At 40.1% G+C, this 15,650-nt stretch overlaps 1 protein-coding gene across 2 annotated transcripts in view; it reads right to left on the reverse strand.

Annotated features, from left to right (window-relative positions):
* crispld2 (cysteine-rich secretory protein LCCL domain containing 2) overlaps nt 1-15,650 on the reverse strand; it is a 41,241-nt gene extending 25,591 nt beyond the window's left edge. Inside the window, exons 1-7 of one of the 2 annotated variants that reach the window (XM_060837978.1) lie at nt 15,420-15,650; nt 14,396-14,680; nt 12,870-12,988; nt 8,953-9,085; nt 7,139-7,254; nt 4,815-4,915; nt 292-438 (exon numbers count right to left, since the gene is read on the reverse strand). In XM_060837978.1, the coding sequence (XP_060693961.1) occupies nt 292-438; nt 4,815-4,915; nt 7,139-7,254; nt 8,953-9,085; nt 12,870-12,988; nt 14,396-14,620 (841 nt within the window). In that variant the 5' untranslated portion in view covers nt 14,621-14,680; nt 15,420-15,650. Of the gene's footprint in view, nt 1-291; nt 439-4,814; nt 4,916-7,138; nt 7,255-8,952; nt 9,086-12,869; nt 12,989-14,395; nt 14,681-15,067; nt 15,119-15,419 lie in introns of those variants that run through there. The other variant, XM_060837979.1, reaches the window with a different exon arrangement.

The raw sequence follows: 15,650 nt of genomic DNA on the forward strand, positions 1-15,650 counted from the left end.
ACAGACCACTGTTCCTACACAAGCAGCTACAGTCATCTCTCACCACCCTGATGAGAATTCCTTTTGTACTTAAATGAATCAGCCATACAAACATGTATTGCCACATTACTATGAGGCCCTTTCAGCTTCTGAATCTTATTTCCAATTATGCATTCCAGCAAATACCAATTTTCACTTGCGCTCCTGAGGTAAAGAGCTGGAGGGATTTTGTTTACAAAGCAGCACATTAAACTCCTGATGCTTTCTGTAGCATTCAAGTGGAGTAGTCATAAAACTCAAATGCATCCTTACTCATGTACTCCATGTTGTTGGGTTCCTCCTTTGGCTGTGGTTGTGGTTGGGAATATGGCACTGTCCATGGGTTTAATGCATCTGTATTGATCTGGGGAGGTTCCACTTCATTGGTTTGTTCGTGCTGCGGTCTTCTCACTGCATTGTCTAAGAATACATGTTGAAATAATGTTAAATAACATTTTGCACGCATTGCAGCAGAATTCCAATTCAGATGCAATGAATTAAGATATTTTTCCACTGTTTGTTTTTGTTTGTTTCTTTGCAACCTCCCTGGTTTCTACCCTTTCATTTCCAAGCTCCTCTTGGCAGTAGATAGAATATTCAGCATTTGGTCTCATTCAGTTTACACACTGAGAATACACTTCACCTCAGAAAATAGAGGTCTATGTTTTTGAAAAGCAAAAGAATTGCTCATTTTTCCCTGAAAGATTAGGATGTCTAACTACTCACACCAAACACTACTTGCAAAATATACACAAGTGTTAGTAATTAGATTTGGACATCAGACTCTTTTTGTTCCACTGGCTAAATGGGTACTTTCTGATATAATACCTGTGACTTGTGCACACCATGGTAACTAGTTATAAAGTTACAAGTCCTGGCTGAATCTCTCCTATTTTTACACATCAAAAAAGAGAGATTCTGTATATAGAAATACAACATTAACTGTCTAATTTAACAGCCAAAATCTGAATGGAAATATACCAGCAAAGTTTTTTGTCTGAATAATTTTGAAATATTGGTTATTAACTGTTAATACAGTAGCAAGTACATGATACCAGCAGGAATTAGACAAGTTTGTCAGTGTTAAAGCTATGCAATAATGTACCAGTAAACAGAAACGCTTCAGAAAGTTTGCATTTATTATGAAAATAATGGTTGGCCAGTTCCTAAAAATTAGGTCCCTCCTTCTGTCCCCACTAACAATAAAAAAAAGCTTCTCTTTATTTTCTCTCGCCAAGTTTCTCCCACTTCTCCTGAAAGCATTAATTTGTTCCTGGGCCAGAGTCTGATGAATACTGGTTTCTCTCCAGCACCCACCTTCCCTCAGTCTATTGTATAGCTGAGACACTGAAGTCTGCCTTGTGGATGCAGCTTTGGAGAACAAACAAAAACCAGAAGAGGCCTCTCCTGAGAGGTGGCCATGGGAAGCTTGAGGGGGAGAGCGTACCTCCAGTTAGGGTGTGATGTGGCAGTAGATGTCATCAAGGTTTTTCTTGTTCTCAGTCATAATTCTATCCACCTTTGGTCAGGAGTAAAGTGTACAATCCTGGCCTCAGTGGAGGGGCAAGGGGCTATTCCAACCACAAGAGGTAACTTTAATCTTGACCACATCCACTTTCAGCAATGATCTTTGCACACCAGTATGAGGCCGAAATCTTTTCACTTTTATCAAAGACAATTGAAGTGCCTCATCTGATAAGTCAGAGCACAACCAACAACACAATATAAAATGGGGACTGGGTGTCAGTGTCGAGAGTGTGGTGCTGGAAAAGCACAGCAGGTCAGGCAGCATCTGAGGAGCAGGAGAATCGATGTTTCAGGTATAAGCCCTTCATCAATAATTCCTGATGAAGGCCTTATGCCCGAAACGTCAATTCACCTGCTCCTCGGATGCTACCTGACATGCTGTGCTTTTCCAGCACCACACTCTCAACTCTGATCCTCACTTTCTCCTAAGGGCTGCATGTCAGACCTTGCTGGTTATGTAGTTCTATCAGGTCTGATCCACTGAGAGAATGCAGGAATCCTTTACCTCATTAGTTGATTTGATTATGTTTCCTTCAATTTTGATGTCACCTCATCTGTCCTCAGCAAAAATAAACTGAGAGCCCCATAGCCTCTCAATTCTGCTTTTACAGTTCATTCAATGCCAAAACAACTGTTGAAAAGTACCTGGCAGCTTAAAATGAAAGGTTCTGTTTAGAAACAAGCATCTATTCATTGCAGAAGTGGATTACTCAAGCCAAAATCAACTGGATTAAAATTAGTAGACCAAAAATTATATTAATTTAAGCTGAGTAGGGCGACATTGAAATCTTTTACTCAGAGCAAATACAAAAATAAATTGGAAACCACATAACGTGATTTTAACTGTGTCAGTTCTATTTTCTCGCGGCCATATTTATGTATGAACCAAGGTAAATTGTAAACTCCTTTAGTAAACTAGACATTGTGTAGCCAATATAAAACTGCAGTGCTGCTTATTCCAATGTTTGAAAAAGTGAACCCTTTCTAAGAAATGTAGTACCCTAATAAATTGTTAGAATGTTCAACTCGAGTAAATTTATACTGAGAGCAAAAAAGAAATAACTATTATTGATTACAGCTAGTAATGATTTTGGTTAATGCATTTTTAAAATTTCCATCTTTGGCATCTTTGCACAAATGCTATATAGAATTTTTGAATAGAAAATTCCATTTGACTACATTCATTGGTATAAAATGGTATCCTTTTTTTTTCTCATTCATTCATGGGATGTGGGTGTTCTTGGCTAGACCAGCATTTGTTGCCCAATGAGCAGTTAAAAGTCAATCACTTTGTTGCCAATCTGGACACTAGGTGAGAATGGCAGATTTCTTTCCAAGGGTATTAGTGAACCAGGTGGGTTTTTACAATAATCGACAGCAGCTAGCCTAATGGCAACCATTTAACTTTTTATTCCAGATTTTGATTGCATTAAAGTTTCATCATTTTCCATTGTGGGCTTCAAACCCAGGTACCCTACATTGGCCTGGGTTCTGAAATACTGGCTCAGCAAAATTACCACTATGCCACCACCTTCCCTATCCTCCTTCAATTAAACTTCCTTTTCTCTGTTCTGTTCTCTCATTTTAGGATATCCCCACACTGGTACAAAAGAGTTGGGATTTTTGTCCCCAACAAGATAGATGGCCATTTCTCATTTTAAACATTAAATGTTTATTTTCATATCCTCGCTAGAAGCTTTAAGTTCTTCCATTTCACTTGTTTTCATTACCATGTTGTTTCAGGTTCAAACTTAGAGTCATAGAGTAACGTCTTTGAACCTGAATCTTTCCACATCCACCTTCTCTTAGGTGCTTCTGTTTCACATTTCCCCTCATTCTAATCACCCAAAGACATACTTTAACTAGGACTTTAACTGAATTCTATGGGATGTCTTAATTCCCCACCATTCCATGTTCCCAAGGACAGAGTTGGTTAGGAACCCTTTTCACAAAAAAAGTCGTTGTGGCGTTAAATGGCTTTGGGTGAGCCTTTTGCCTGGGTGTGAATTCCTAGTTTAAGGGTCCTATTGGCCATTTGATTGGCTGGCAGCTTGGTAGTTGCTGCAGCGCCAAGTTCAAACAGTGGCCACTGCTGGGACTTCAGGCAGAACCAAACTTAAAAAGGCCAGACTGAAGGGTGGTTCAGGCCATCAGTGAGGTGACAGTGAAAGGGTTTGTGGGAGGCTCAGTTTGAGAGTCATGGAGTCATAGAGGATTACAGCTCAGAAAAAGGCCCTTCGGCTGACTGAGACTGCACCAATCACCTAACTATTTTAATTCCGCTTTCCAGCACTTAGCCAATTCCTGATGAACAGCCTATGCCCAAAACGTCGATTCTCCAGCTCCTCAGATGCTGCCTGACCTGCTGTGCTTTCCCAGCACCACACTCTTGACCATTGCCCTCTATGCCTAGGCATTGCAAGTGCCCATCTAAATACCTCTTAAATTATATGAGGGCTTCAGTCTTTACCACCCTCCACAGGCAGTGAGTTGCAGATTCCCAGCACCATTTGGGTGGAAAAGACGATTTCCTCTTAACCCCTCTAAATATCTGTCCATTACTTTAAATCTATACCTCATGAACATTGAACACTCCACCAAGGGGAGAAGTTCATTCCTTTCTACCCTGTCTATGCTCCTCATATTTTGAACATTGCAATCATGTCTGCCCACCTCAGTCTCCTCTGCTCAAGGAAAGTAACCACAGTCTATTCAATGAGAGGTCAGGGTTGGGAGAATATCTTTGGTGGACAATGGACCCGAATGTCAGAACCAGCTCACTGAGTAAAACTGCTAGATCCTGACCCAATGTAATAGTGGCAGGGCAATGAGGCACTTAAGTGACCATTAATTGGATACTTAAGGGGTTCAATGAGCCCAAGGGTGAGTGGGCCACCTCATACCTCCAACACCACCGCCAACACACCCAGTCCAATAATGGGACACAGTTTCAGGGCACTGGAAGGTTTGCAAGCAGGCTGCAGGTTGCATTTTGCAAGCCGCCCCCATCCCAGCTTCAAACACACAAGCTGAGTGCATTCAATCCTTTTGGTAATGTTTGCAGCCACACTGATGGCTCAACCGCACTAACTCAGGGTCCCCTGCTGTTTTAATGGAACAGAATATACAGCTTTGCAAAACGTAAGTGGACACTCATCTCCACTCAAACACCCCTTATGAAAGAAAACAAAGATTATTTTTGGGATAATCAGGAGCAAATTCCTTTAGCTGATCCACGTTATTGGGAGCAGTGCAACAGACTTATATACCTTTGTAGCAGAGATTGTTTTTACAGCCGCCGCCATAGCTGGGTGGACACTCTGAGCATGGCCGACCATGTCTATAGGGAGCTTCTCCAATCCAATTTCCCCTGGTGAGTTAAAAACAGAGAAAAATTCAGTTTAATCCATTACCAGTTCAGATGAAAATAAAACTAGTTGATGCACGTGTGTTTCCTTGATTCTTAAATGAAAGAGTTAATAACCAAATACAGGGTCCAAACCTGTGCACAATCCTGAGCAAGAATAGTCATGTCATGCAATATGAGGCAGTGCTCTAACCATCAAAGTGATAGATGGGAATGGGACAGAAGAGAGACCTCTTATTTCTTGTTGCTTTAAGACGTGGTTCAAGGTGACAGGAGGACGAGGATCTTACTGACTATCTCCTAATTGCTGCACTTGTCCAAGTGAAGAAATAAGTCTATGTCAGAATGTAAAGTGAGGGCAGCTGCTCCCAAGGGTTCTCTTCCTTCCCCTGCAATGACTCATGCTGAGTTCTAAGTCCAGATCAGCAGCACTCTGATACCTTACCCAAATGGCTATTGGTTCTGCCATTCCACCTTTAAAAACCCATCTGGCTGTTTGCCAATCTAAACATATGCAAATTTTCAAACAATGTGGCTGAAATGTTAATGGATCCCTGACTGATTTCCAGCTCCCTAACGTGCTGAAGCTAATGTGTGCATTCCCTCCATCAGTGTGAGTAAACCATGCACTCCAGCAATTCAAGGAAGTGACTTAGCACCATTGTCTCAAGAGAAATTGGGGATGCATAAAAATTCTCATAACCTCATAGACGTTTACAGAACAGAAGGAGGTCATTCAGTCCATCATGACATTGCCAGCCAATAAATATCTGACTACACTAATCCCATTTTCCAGTGCTTGGCTCATAACTCTGGAGGTTATGGCAACACAAGTAAATTTCTAAATAGTCCTTAGATGTTACAAGAGTTTCTGACTTAACTTCTGACTTCGGCAATGAGTTCTAGACTCCCAACTGGGTGAAAAGGCTTCTCCTCAACTCTCCTCTTAATGCCTACTTCTTATTGCCTTTCTATCCACCCTATCTGTGCTCCTCATCATCTTATACATTTCTATCAGGTGTCCCTTCTCAACCTTTGCTGCTCTAAGGAAAGCAAACATAGCCTATCCAATCTATTCTCACAGTCAGATCCTCCAGCCCAGGCAACATCCTGGTAAATCTCCTCTGCACCCTGTCTAATGTAATCACATCTTACTTATAATGCAGTGATCAGAACTGCACTCAATACGTCAGTTGTGGCCGAATCAGCATTTTATAAAGTTCCCCGTAACCTCTTGCATTCAATGTCTTATCTAATAAAGGCAAGTATCCTATCTGCCTTAACAACCTTATCGAACTACCGTGCTACTTTCAGAGATCTGTGGATATGAACACCAAGGTCCCTCTGATTTTTCCGACTTTCTTACCTTCATAGTGTAATCCCTTGCCTTGTTAGCCCTTACCAAGTGTACTACCTCACACTTTTCCAGATTGGAACTTATTTTACACCATCTGACTGGACCATTGATATTGTTATGCAGTTTATGGTTGTCCCACTTGCTATTTACTATCCTACAAGTTGTTGTGTCATCTTCAAACTTCTTGATTAAACTCTCTGCATTAAGCACATTAATGCATATGACAAACATCAAGGGCTTCAGCACTGAATCCTGCTGAACTGCACTGGAAACAGACTTCCAGTCACATGAACATCCCTGTACCATCACAGTCCACTTCCTGCCCATCAGCCAATTTTGAAACCAAATTATATTTTGCCTTGAATCCCATGGGTTACCATTTTCTTAATCAGTCTGCATGAGGGACATCCTCAAAAGCTTTAGGTAGGGCCATGTAAACCACATCAAATGCATTATCCTCTCCTATATGCCTTGTTGCATCCTTAAAAGCTTCAATCAAATTTGTCAAACATGACATTCACTTGACAAATCCCCATGACAGCTTTGTTTTCATTGCAAGTTCCTGCCTTGCCACCAATGCTCACATCCCAGGAATGGTTAAAAAAATGTATGTCATCACAAGGATTGTGATAAGGGTTTTTCCCCTCGCATGTTTCTTTGACCAGGTAGGTAAAGCACTGTAAAGCACATGCATAATTCATTAAGAATAAATAAATTTTAATTACTTACTTAAATAAAAATGTATTTGCCAATTTCATTTTACAAGTAACGCAAATGTTAGAAAAATTCCTAGAATTCCATATTACAATTCCAGTTATCAACTAAATAGCAATAAACCAAAGTAAATGAAATGATGTTCAACAGCTTACTTTGGTGAATAATTGCAGACTAAGTAGACAGCATTCTCCCAAATTTCTCCCCATACGTTCATTCTGCCACAGACATTGACGGCACAGCCAACTCTATTCGTTGTTGCCCACACCAACTAAAAATAAATACAAAATGAGTGTTAAACAAAGCACCAAGCTTTAAGCACATCTTGTGCACAGAATACGGCTGACTGCTAACCAAGTGAAAATAAACACTGGTAACTTTATTGTTTTGATTTGAAAAAGGAAACGCAACTTGGTTGACTAGCTTCACTCATTTAAGACGTGAGTTTGATTTAGAAGCTTGCAAAGTAATCAACAATGTACAATCTCTACTAAGGAATGACCATAGGAGGAAATGGAGTTGAGGGTCAGTAAGAGTACAAAGTACACACACGGGTTTAAGAAAGACAAAACACTGAATTATCCTTTGATAGAGGGCCAACTTGGAAGATAACTGAACGGTTAGTGGTCAGATCTGAGAATGTATGGTCTGCAGCTGTTGTCTGCAGCTGGTCCAGATAATGAATAGGTGAAATACAAAGGCAGATTATCTGGTGAAATCTTAGTTATGAAATGAGCAAAGATATAGCTGGTGGTAAGGAACAATGACTTTTAGACGATGCATATGAATAATATATAGGTCATTCTGCTTCAAAGCATTTTTCGTCAACATGAATTGGCTATAACACAATTGACGAATTGTGGACATTGTTTGGATAACACAAACTGTATACTGAACAGGTGTGGCAATTTTCTACAGTGATATCCTACAGTGAGATTTTCTATAGAGACTTTCCATAGTGCGATGTTTTATAGTGCAAGGTTTCAAAGGAACACACTGTTGTGTTATAGAAGACTGACTTATATATCAATGTTCGTAGACTTGGAACATCACATTACAACTGCCCAAACCTCCTTTATTTAAAATTAAAGAAGAAAGTTCCCGTGGCAAATTTAGTTTAAAAAACTTGACAACCGCAAAACATGCTTTCATCACTGCCTCGAGGGACATTCAGAAAAAGTGTCATTTTAAAATTTAATATCCAGTTCTGGAGGAAACTGCTTTGTGAAATTTACTTTAAGTGACAGTAAATGTCAAGTCCATGATCTTTGGAACAGTGCACGTGTCTAAAAGTTTGTGGTAGGTTTCACCTTAGAGTGGGATATTGTGGCGATTAATGTATCATTCACACTCTAATAAAGGTTATTTAGCTACTCAAAAACCTGGCACTAAATTAACAGCTTAAAAGTAACTTTGCAAACCAGAATGCTGTCTGGACACAGCACCAAGTAAAGGATTCTACTTGCTTTCTTTTACAACCTGACCCAGACAGCTTCTATCAGATCACCTGAATTTCAGTATTTCCTTTTCACTTTCTGATGGTCTGAATCTTATTTTGTGCTGATAATAGCTATTCCACATAGTGCTACCAGTGCTTGCATATCACTTTCTTTGCCCCAACTACTTCAAATCAGTAACTGACAATATTATAATTAACAAATGTGTTATACATATATATGCACAAAAATATTAGAACAACATTACGCAGTATTTATAGCACTCACATTCACCAACTTCTGTAAGCTAGTCAAACTTGCACATTAACAGAAAGCTTCTTAGTCAACTGTTCATAAACATTAATGTTGTTAAAAAAATAATATTTTTGAGACTCTAATGTAATGTAATCCATAAATGATCCCAATCAGAAGAGACAAACATTTTCCTTTTCTCAATAGTAATTCTGTAAAACATGTGTTTTGTTTTGTGTATTTGTTTTGAATGTATTCTCAAACTTGGGCATTTCACTTACTTGTGTGTAGTGGGTGCACATTGAACCAGAACATCTGTCAGGGCACCAAGGATTGCATTCATGTGCATATGGGTATGTGTAATCTTTGGCTTCGTCATACCATGCCTGCACATGGGAAGCTGGAGACCGATATCTGAAACAACAAAAGCACAAATCTGTCACACCTATCACTTGCAAGTCATATTGCTGGTCAATAATTCACAAATACCTATTTAATACCACACAAACATCTTCAAGTTACGAGAATATAGGAAATAAGACCTGAAGAACTGAAAAGCAAAATTAAGCGTCTACAATTTCATACTGATGATTACAGAATGACATATTTACGCAAAGCATATCCATTGTAAAAGGAGAATTTATAAGTTCATGCAAGATTTTTAATATGACAATTGTTGATCATATGTTGTGAAACAGATAGGAAGTCAGAAAATACAGGCCCTTGCTTACCTGTATCTTATTTTGTTTTAATCTTAGGGTTTGAGAATGTATTGGCCATTCCTCCTTGCCTCGAATTATTTATAGTAGATACAAAAGGCAGTAAAGAGGGAACCATGCTGGGATTGTAGTTATATCTAATCTGAGCCAGTTAAGGATGATGGATCTTATAGCAATTCCAGCATTTTAATAATTCTTCTAGCATTCAAATTACTATCTGTATATAATAATATTTAATTGAAATTATATTATCTCAATTACTAGTCCAGCAACATAATCCATTCACAGCCCAATCTTCTGCTTCTTTCTCTCTTCGTCTCCTGTTTCTTTCACTCTACATCTCTACTTCACTTTCTGTTCTTGATTTCCTTCTTTCTTTTATGATCAATGGTGATGGATGGTGGGGCCTTGGGGTTTGTCAAGGAAATGAGTAACCGTAGGTGCAAGCTACTCGTGGACTGGGATTTGAGAGACGCTATGCTCCTCAGCAACTCCCTTCCCCTTCCCTTCACCAACCATTCGCGTTTGTGTTTCCATTGTGTCTCACCCACCATCACTTGATCACCTTAGCTTTCCTTCCTGTCACTCTCTCATCTCTTTGCCTTTGATCGACACAATCTGCCTCATGTAACTTCCCTTTTTGGTGCCCACTATGAATGCTCTTATAAGGAACCCTCCATTTAGACCTTACCCACTCCAATCCTGACAGAAATAGCCAGAAACAAGCCAGAAACACTATAACTGTATTTGATCTCACAAATCAACTTACTTAGTGACTTCCCTCTCTGACTAACATTAATAGTTTCAAACATGGTGACACATTAACAGTTGCACAACAAGTGAAAATGATTTACAGCATCTTTTCTATTGTCAGAAAATATAGATGTTGGCTTCAACAAAGAACAAAAAACAATACAGCACAGTAACAGGGCCTTCAGCCCACCGACCCATTTTGTCTTTCCAGATTAAAACTGTCTTCACTGACACTTCACAATAATTGTTTCTTTTTGCAAAGATTAGCATAACGAGATATGACTTGGTATGCAATATTGCTAATTTTTTCTCACTTATTTTATAACAACAATCTCCATTCCTCAGTTTAAAAGACACTGAACCCAAAACAAAAGCTACAGCTGGAATGCAGTCATTATTCTGTTTGTCTCACTCACAATCCTTGTTTTAAAAAGAAACATCCAATATAAGATTTCTTCTTTTGTCAAGGCTGGTGGCATATAAGGCAAACAAAGCTTGTTTTTACTTCCATAGCTCGCTTTTCCAGAAACTAATCACTCGTCTGTCACCAGAGGCATCACTCCACACCAAATACGGCTAACCAAGAATTACGTCTCCTCTTACTGCCAGCACTTGGCACATCAGCAGGACTTACAGGACGATAATGGACCTATTTGGTCATGTTATGACAGCACCTTCCAAGGCCATCAACAATTCTTGTGGGACTTGAACTGGGAGCTTCTGGGCCAGAGGTAGAGATACTCCAGCTGTATTGCAAGACTGTCCTTGGTTTTTCAAAAAAGCAAGAGGCCAAAAAATGCTGGAAACTGAGGGGAAATGATCCAACAATGCATCTGGCAACGTATTGTAGGAATTTGGGTACATTGTAAATTAAGTTGCAATGATTCAAATAGCAGCATCAAATCTCTGGTCAAAAATATCAAATACAATGCAAAGCTTTTAGGAGAAATTGAGGTTTTCAATAAAATCTTGAATGATGACACATTGGGAAATTAATTGTTTTTATTATTTATTAAGATCTTTATTTTAGGGATTAATATTTTCAATGACTGTAAAAGACATTTCAATTGAAAATTATTCAGAAACCATTTTGTTTAATTTGTGAGGCAAAGCCACCAGCTGGTCAGATGGTGCAGGTACAGGAATATGAACTTATGTTGGAGAAACCTATTACAAATGTGGATATAGAAAGCTATCCATTATGGTTAAATATAAAAGCAAAAGTGTAACGATGTGTATAACTTGGTAGAAATTATGGGCATTATGTAACTGATCTAAAACGATTTCTACTTAAATCGCAAATGTTTATGGCAATTTGGGATGCCGTGTGGTGAAGTTGGGTGAAGCAGAAGCAGTGCAGGTTGAGGAGCTGTGGGAAATGTAAAACTAAGGTGTTACTCTGCCACCACTGGATGAGAGATTTCATTACAGAATTACAATCTCATGTTTGTAGTTTTCATTATGAATGCAGACACAAAAATATGCAGTGTTACAGAAACAGCTGACAAAACATGTACAGTTTCGATGGCAGGAAGTGTACATGGACATGAGTTTTCTTAAAATAATGCAGAGCAACAACTGATCCCAACATTTTTCAGTCCAAAAATCATCAATAGGAAACTGCAGAGAGAAATTTCTCTCATATTAACTCTCCCAAATTAACATGGGGTTTTTGTCTGTTTTTTTTTGTTTGACCCAGGCGTTCTCATAATTTTGCTGGGCGAGTGTAAACATAACAACATAGAAAATGGAAACAGGAGTCGTATATTCAGCCCTTTGAGCCTGTTCTGCCATTCAATATGATTGAGGATGATCACCCAACTCAACAGCCTGTTCCCACTTTTCTCCATTATCCTTTGATCCCTTTAGCCCCAAGTGTGATAGCTAACTCCTTCTTGAAATCATACAAGGTTTTGACCTTGACTGCTTTTTGTGCCAGTGAATTCCACATACTCACTACTCACTGGGTGAAGAAATTTCTCTTCATCTCAGTCTTAAATAGTCTGCCCTGTATCCTTACACTGTGACCCCTGGTTGTAGACTCCCCCATCATTAAGAACATCCTTCCCATGTTTACCTTGTTTATTCCTGTTAGAATTTTAGAGGTTTCCATAAACTTCTTCTGAAATCCAGTGAATATAATCGTAAGCTATTCAATCTCTCCACATATGTCCATCCTGTCATCCCAGGAATCAGTCTGGTAAACCTTTGCTGCACTCTCTTTATAACAAAATCTGCACACAATATTCCAGGTGTGATGCAAATAGTGTTAGACAATTTGGATGCGTTGACCGTAAGATCAGACAGCATCCAAGGAGCTGGAGAATCGACATTTCAGGCGTGAGCCCTTCATCAGGAATGAGGCTTGTGGGTCGGGGGGGGGGGGGGGAGGAAGCTGAGAGAAAAATGGGAGGGGTGAGACTGGGGTGAAGGTAGCTGAGATATCAATAGGTAGATGAAGGTAAGGAAGAAGGTGATAAGTTGGAGAGGAGGATGGAGGGGATAGATGGGAAGGAAGATGGACAGGTAGGACCATTCCAAGAGGGTGGTGCCAAGTCTTTGACTTTGATCTCCAACATCTGCAGTCGTCACTTTCTCCTGACCATAAGATCAGATCCACTATCCTAACAAACATCCTGTACTGTTTTTGGATTGATCCAAACTTTAAAATATGGTATCTGTATTCAGAAATAAGTACAGTACAATGAACCTGTGTAAGAGCTTACCTTCCCCAGTGTACTGCGAGGTTCTGACCTATTGACTTGATCAGATGGGAAGGACCATGGTCCCAAACGCATTGCTGAGCCCAGCTCTCAGCAGACCGTTCCAATTCATAATCCCATTCCTAAAAAGCAACACACATAGCATTAACTAATATCAGACAAATAACAATTTATTCTGTGTCAGGAATACCACCTTGAGTTAAAACATTCCATATAACAGCCCATCTTTAAGTTTTACTCCAGACTTCTACATGGACTGTTCAATCATTCCCACTTCAGTGCAGTAATAATGATTGACAGCCATCTGAATTAAAAGTTGAGAATGTTATAACTCCCAGAGTGATGATGTTACAAATTTAGGTTCCTACTACCAGATTAAAGATCCCTTTTTCTGTTGCATTCATTTTGTGTCTCATTTACCTATAACTCCAGTTTTAAGAATTTTAAGATTACATGTTGTTGGTAAGGGAAAGCAGGAATAAGAGGAGTTTGCAGGCTCGTTTGAATATTTAGAATCAAAATGACTAGTTTTCTCAATTAACAGTTCTGAAAATAACTGCATTACTTAGACAAGTACTTATTAATTTTCTGGTTTTTTAAAAATGTTTTACCTACTCCTAATTTCTTCACATTATTTAAAGTCTTGCCCACAGTTAACTTGAAATAGTCACAACAGGAAAATATATGTTCCGGAAGATGGAAATCACAAACATTGAAACAATGTTGTAAAAATGTGATTTAGTGGCTGTTTCTTCTAGAAGCCAATAAATAAAAACATTCCTTCACATTTTCTTCAACATGTAGTCTGCTACTTTTACATCATACTCAGGCTGGACAAATCAAACATATCAATGTGATGCTCACATCCATATTTATGGTGAGAATGGAGTCAGTCTCCTGTAAGGTACAGGGCAAAGCCAAGTCCTGTGGAGGCTTGGTTCAACTTTGCATGGAACATCCCCAAAAACTTGAGTGCATGGAGCATCCGAAGACCAAGCAGAAATACTTGGAGCAGCCCATGTCATTTTTCTGGAATGATTGGTAAAAGCCAGAAATGACAGTAGCAATGCAGTGTTTTCCTGTGACATCTGTCCAAGGTGCTTTCTGTTTAAAGTTTCAATTTGAAAACTTCCTTCCCCCAGTTGAGTATCCCATGATGGTGAAAGTTCTGGCAGGACTTCCTAAAGTGGGGATGGAAACCCAAATAGCGTAACATTTTCAGGGCTGTTAGTTTCAGGACAGGAGTAGCTGCCAATGGAGCTCTGACTGAGTTATAGCACCTGTGTTTGGTGCAAACAAATAGCCCCATTCCTTACACAGGATCCCCTGCTGTCCCTCCACACAGTTCTCCCTTTGGGATTACAACAATTCCCATGCCTCCAAATAAGATTAGATTACTTACAGTGTGGAAACAGGCCCTTCGGCCCAACAAATCCACACCGACCCGCCGAAGCGCAACCCACCCATCCCCTATCCCATATCCCAGATTTAAACATGTTGGGAAGCACTGATCTCTGGCACCTACTCACCATGTATTCCATGTTGGAGGATGATGGATAGACCTCTCCCCTCAGGTGGTTGTGAAGTTGCAAAATCTCATCTTTGTCAATTTGGGAGATGGATCTCTTGGCCCTGGAGTGGAAACGTTTGAGCAAATGTGCGAAATGCGTGGCATTGAGCACACTCCGGCAGCTCGAGTCTTGCACCAAGGCTATTAATGTAGCAACTAGGATCCAGGAGTGGCAAGGACTCATGTCTTGAGGAATGATCGGTCTCAAACAACGGACTAAAGCCAAACACCTAATGGGCTCGGTCTGGAATAGTAATAAAAAATGTCAGACTCATTGGCTGTTAAAATAATTGGGCATACATTTCAGGGAATACTTGGCCGCTGTGTTAATTCTTTGAAGAATTAGTCTACGGCTCTAAAATTATTCGTGAGTAAGTATTGATGCTGAAAGATAAATGACTAAAATACTGAATATAAATATATAATTATCTTGGCTCTAAGAGCTGAATGCTTCACAGTGCAAATTCAAACGCAGCAGACACAGGGTAAACTGAAGTCTTTGCTACTTCAGCTGTTTGGACATGGCTGGATCAGAAACGAGAGTGCCACGCGATCATGTCAATGAAACAGTCAATACCAGCGACTCGATTAAAGATTATTTTTGTTCATCTTTGATGAACGCGTCTCAGACCTCGTCTCTCAGCCGGAATCGGTCTGACCCTCCAGCCTCCCTGTAATCCAGAGAACGGTTCCTGACAGATGCCCAGTGTGGGAAAGGTGTCTCCCGGAGTGAACCGCCTGGACATCCAGAGAACGACCGGGGGTGCGACGCCTGGGGAGGTCAGAGCCACTTTAAACTCTGAACCCAGGACTTAACCCTGAAGGAGCGCGGAAACCTTTCGCGTCCGGGAATGTTTCTGTCAATAATGCCAAACAATTCAGCAGATGTCTTCTGTTTACGTTCTGGCTAAAACAAGAACATTTTCGGATTGTAAACTCACAGCACACCCCCTTCCACAAACCACACACACACAATTACTCACCTTGCAACAAGTCCAAGTGAGGACCAGAGGCAGGGGGAAAGGAAGAAGAGGGGTAAAAAAAAACCCTTTACTTTCTTGCGCCGCCTCAAATTCGCTGCTGTGTGTTCCTTTGAAGCGGAGCTGGGCTGTTCTGGGTCAGTTTGCAGGGGTCTGCTCCTTACTGTGGATGCCTGTCTCCCAGCCGGACACTGAAGCTCAGGTCGACAGCGCCTCTCTCCGTCTCTCCAGAAA

Source organism: Hemiscyllium ocellatum, chromosome 17, assembly GCF_020745735.1.
Source record: "Hemiscyllium ocellatum isolate sHemOce1 chromosome 17, sHemOce1.pat.X.cur, whole genome shotgun sequence".
In the NCBI taxonomy this organism is placed as follows: domain Eukaryota; kingdom Metazoa; phylum Chordata; class Chondrichthyes; order Orectolobiformes; family Hemiscylliidae; genus Hemiscyllium; species Hemiscyllium ocellatum.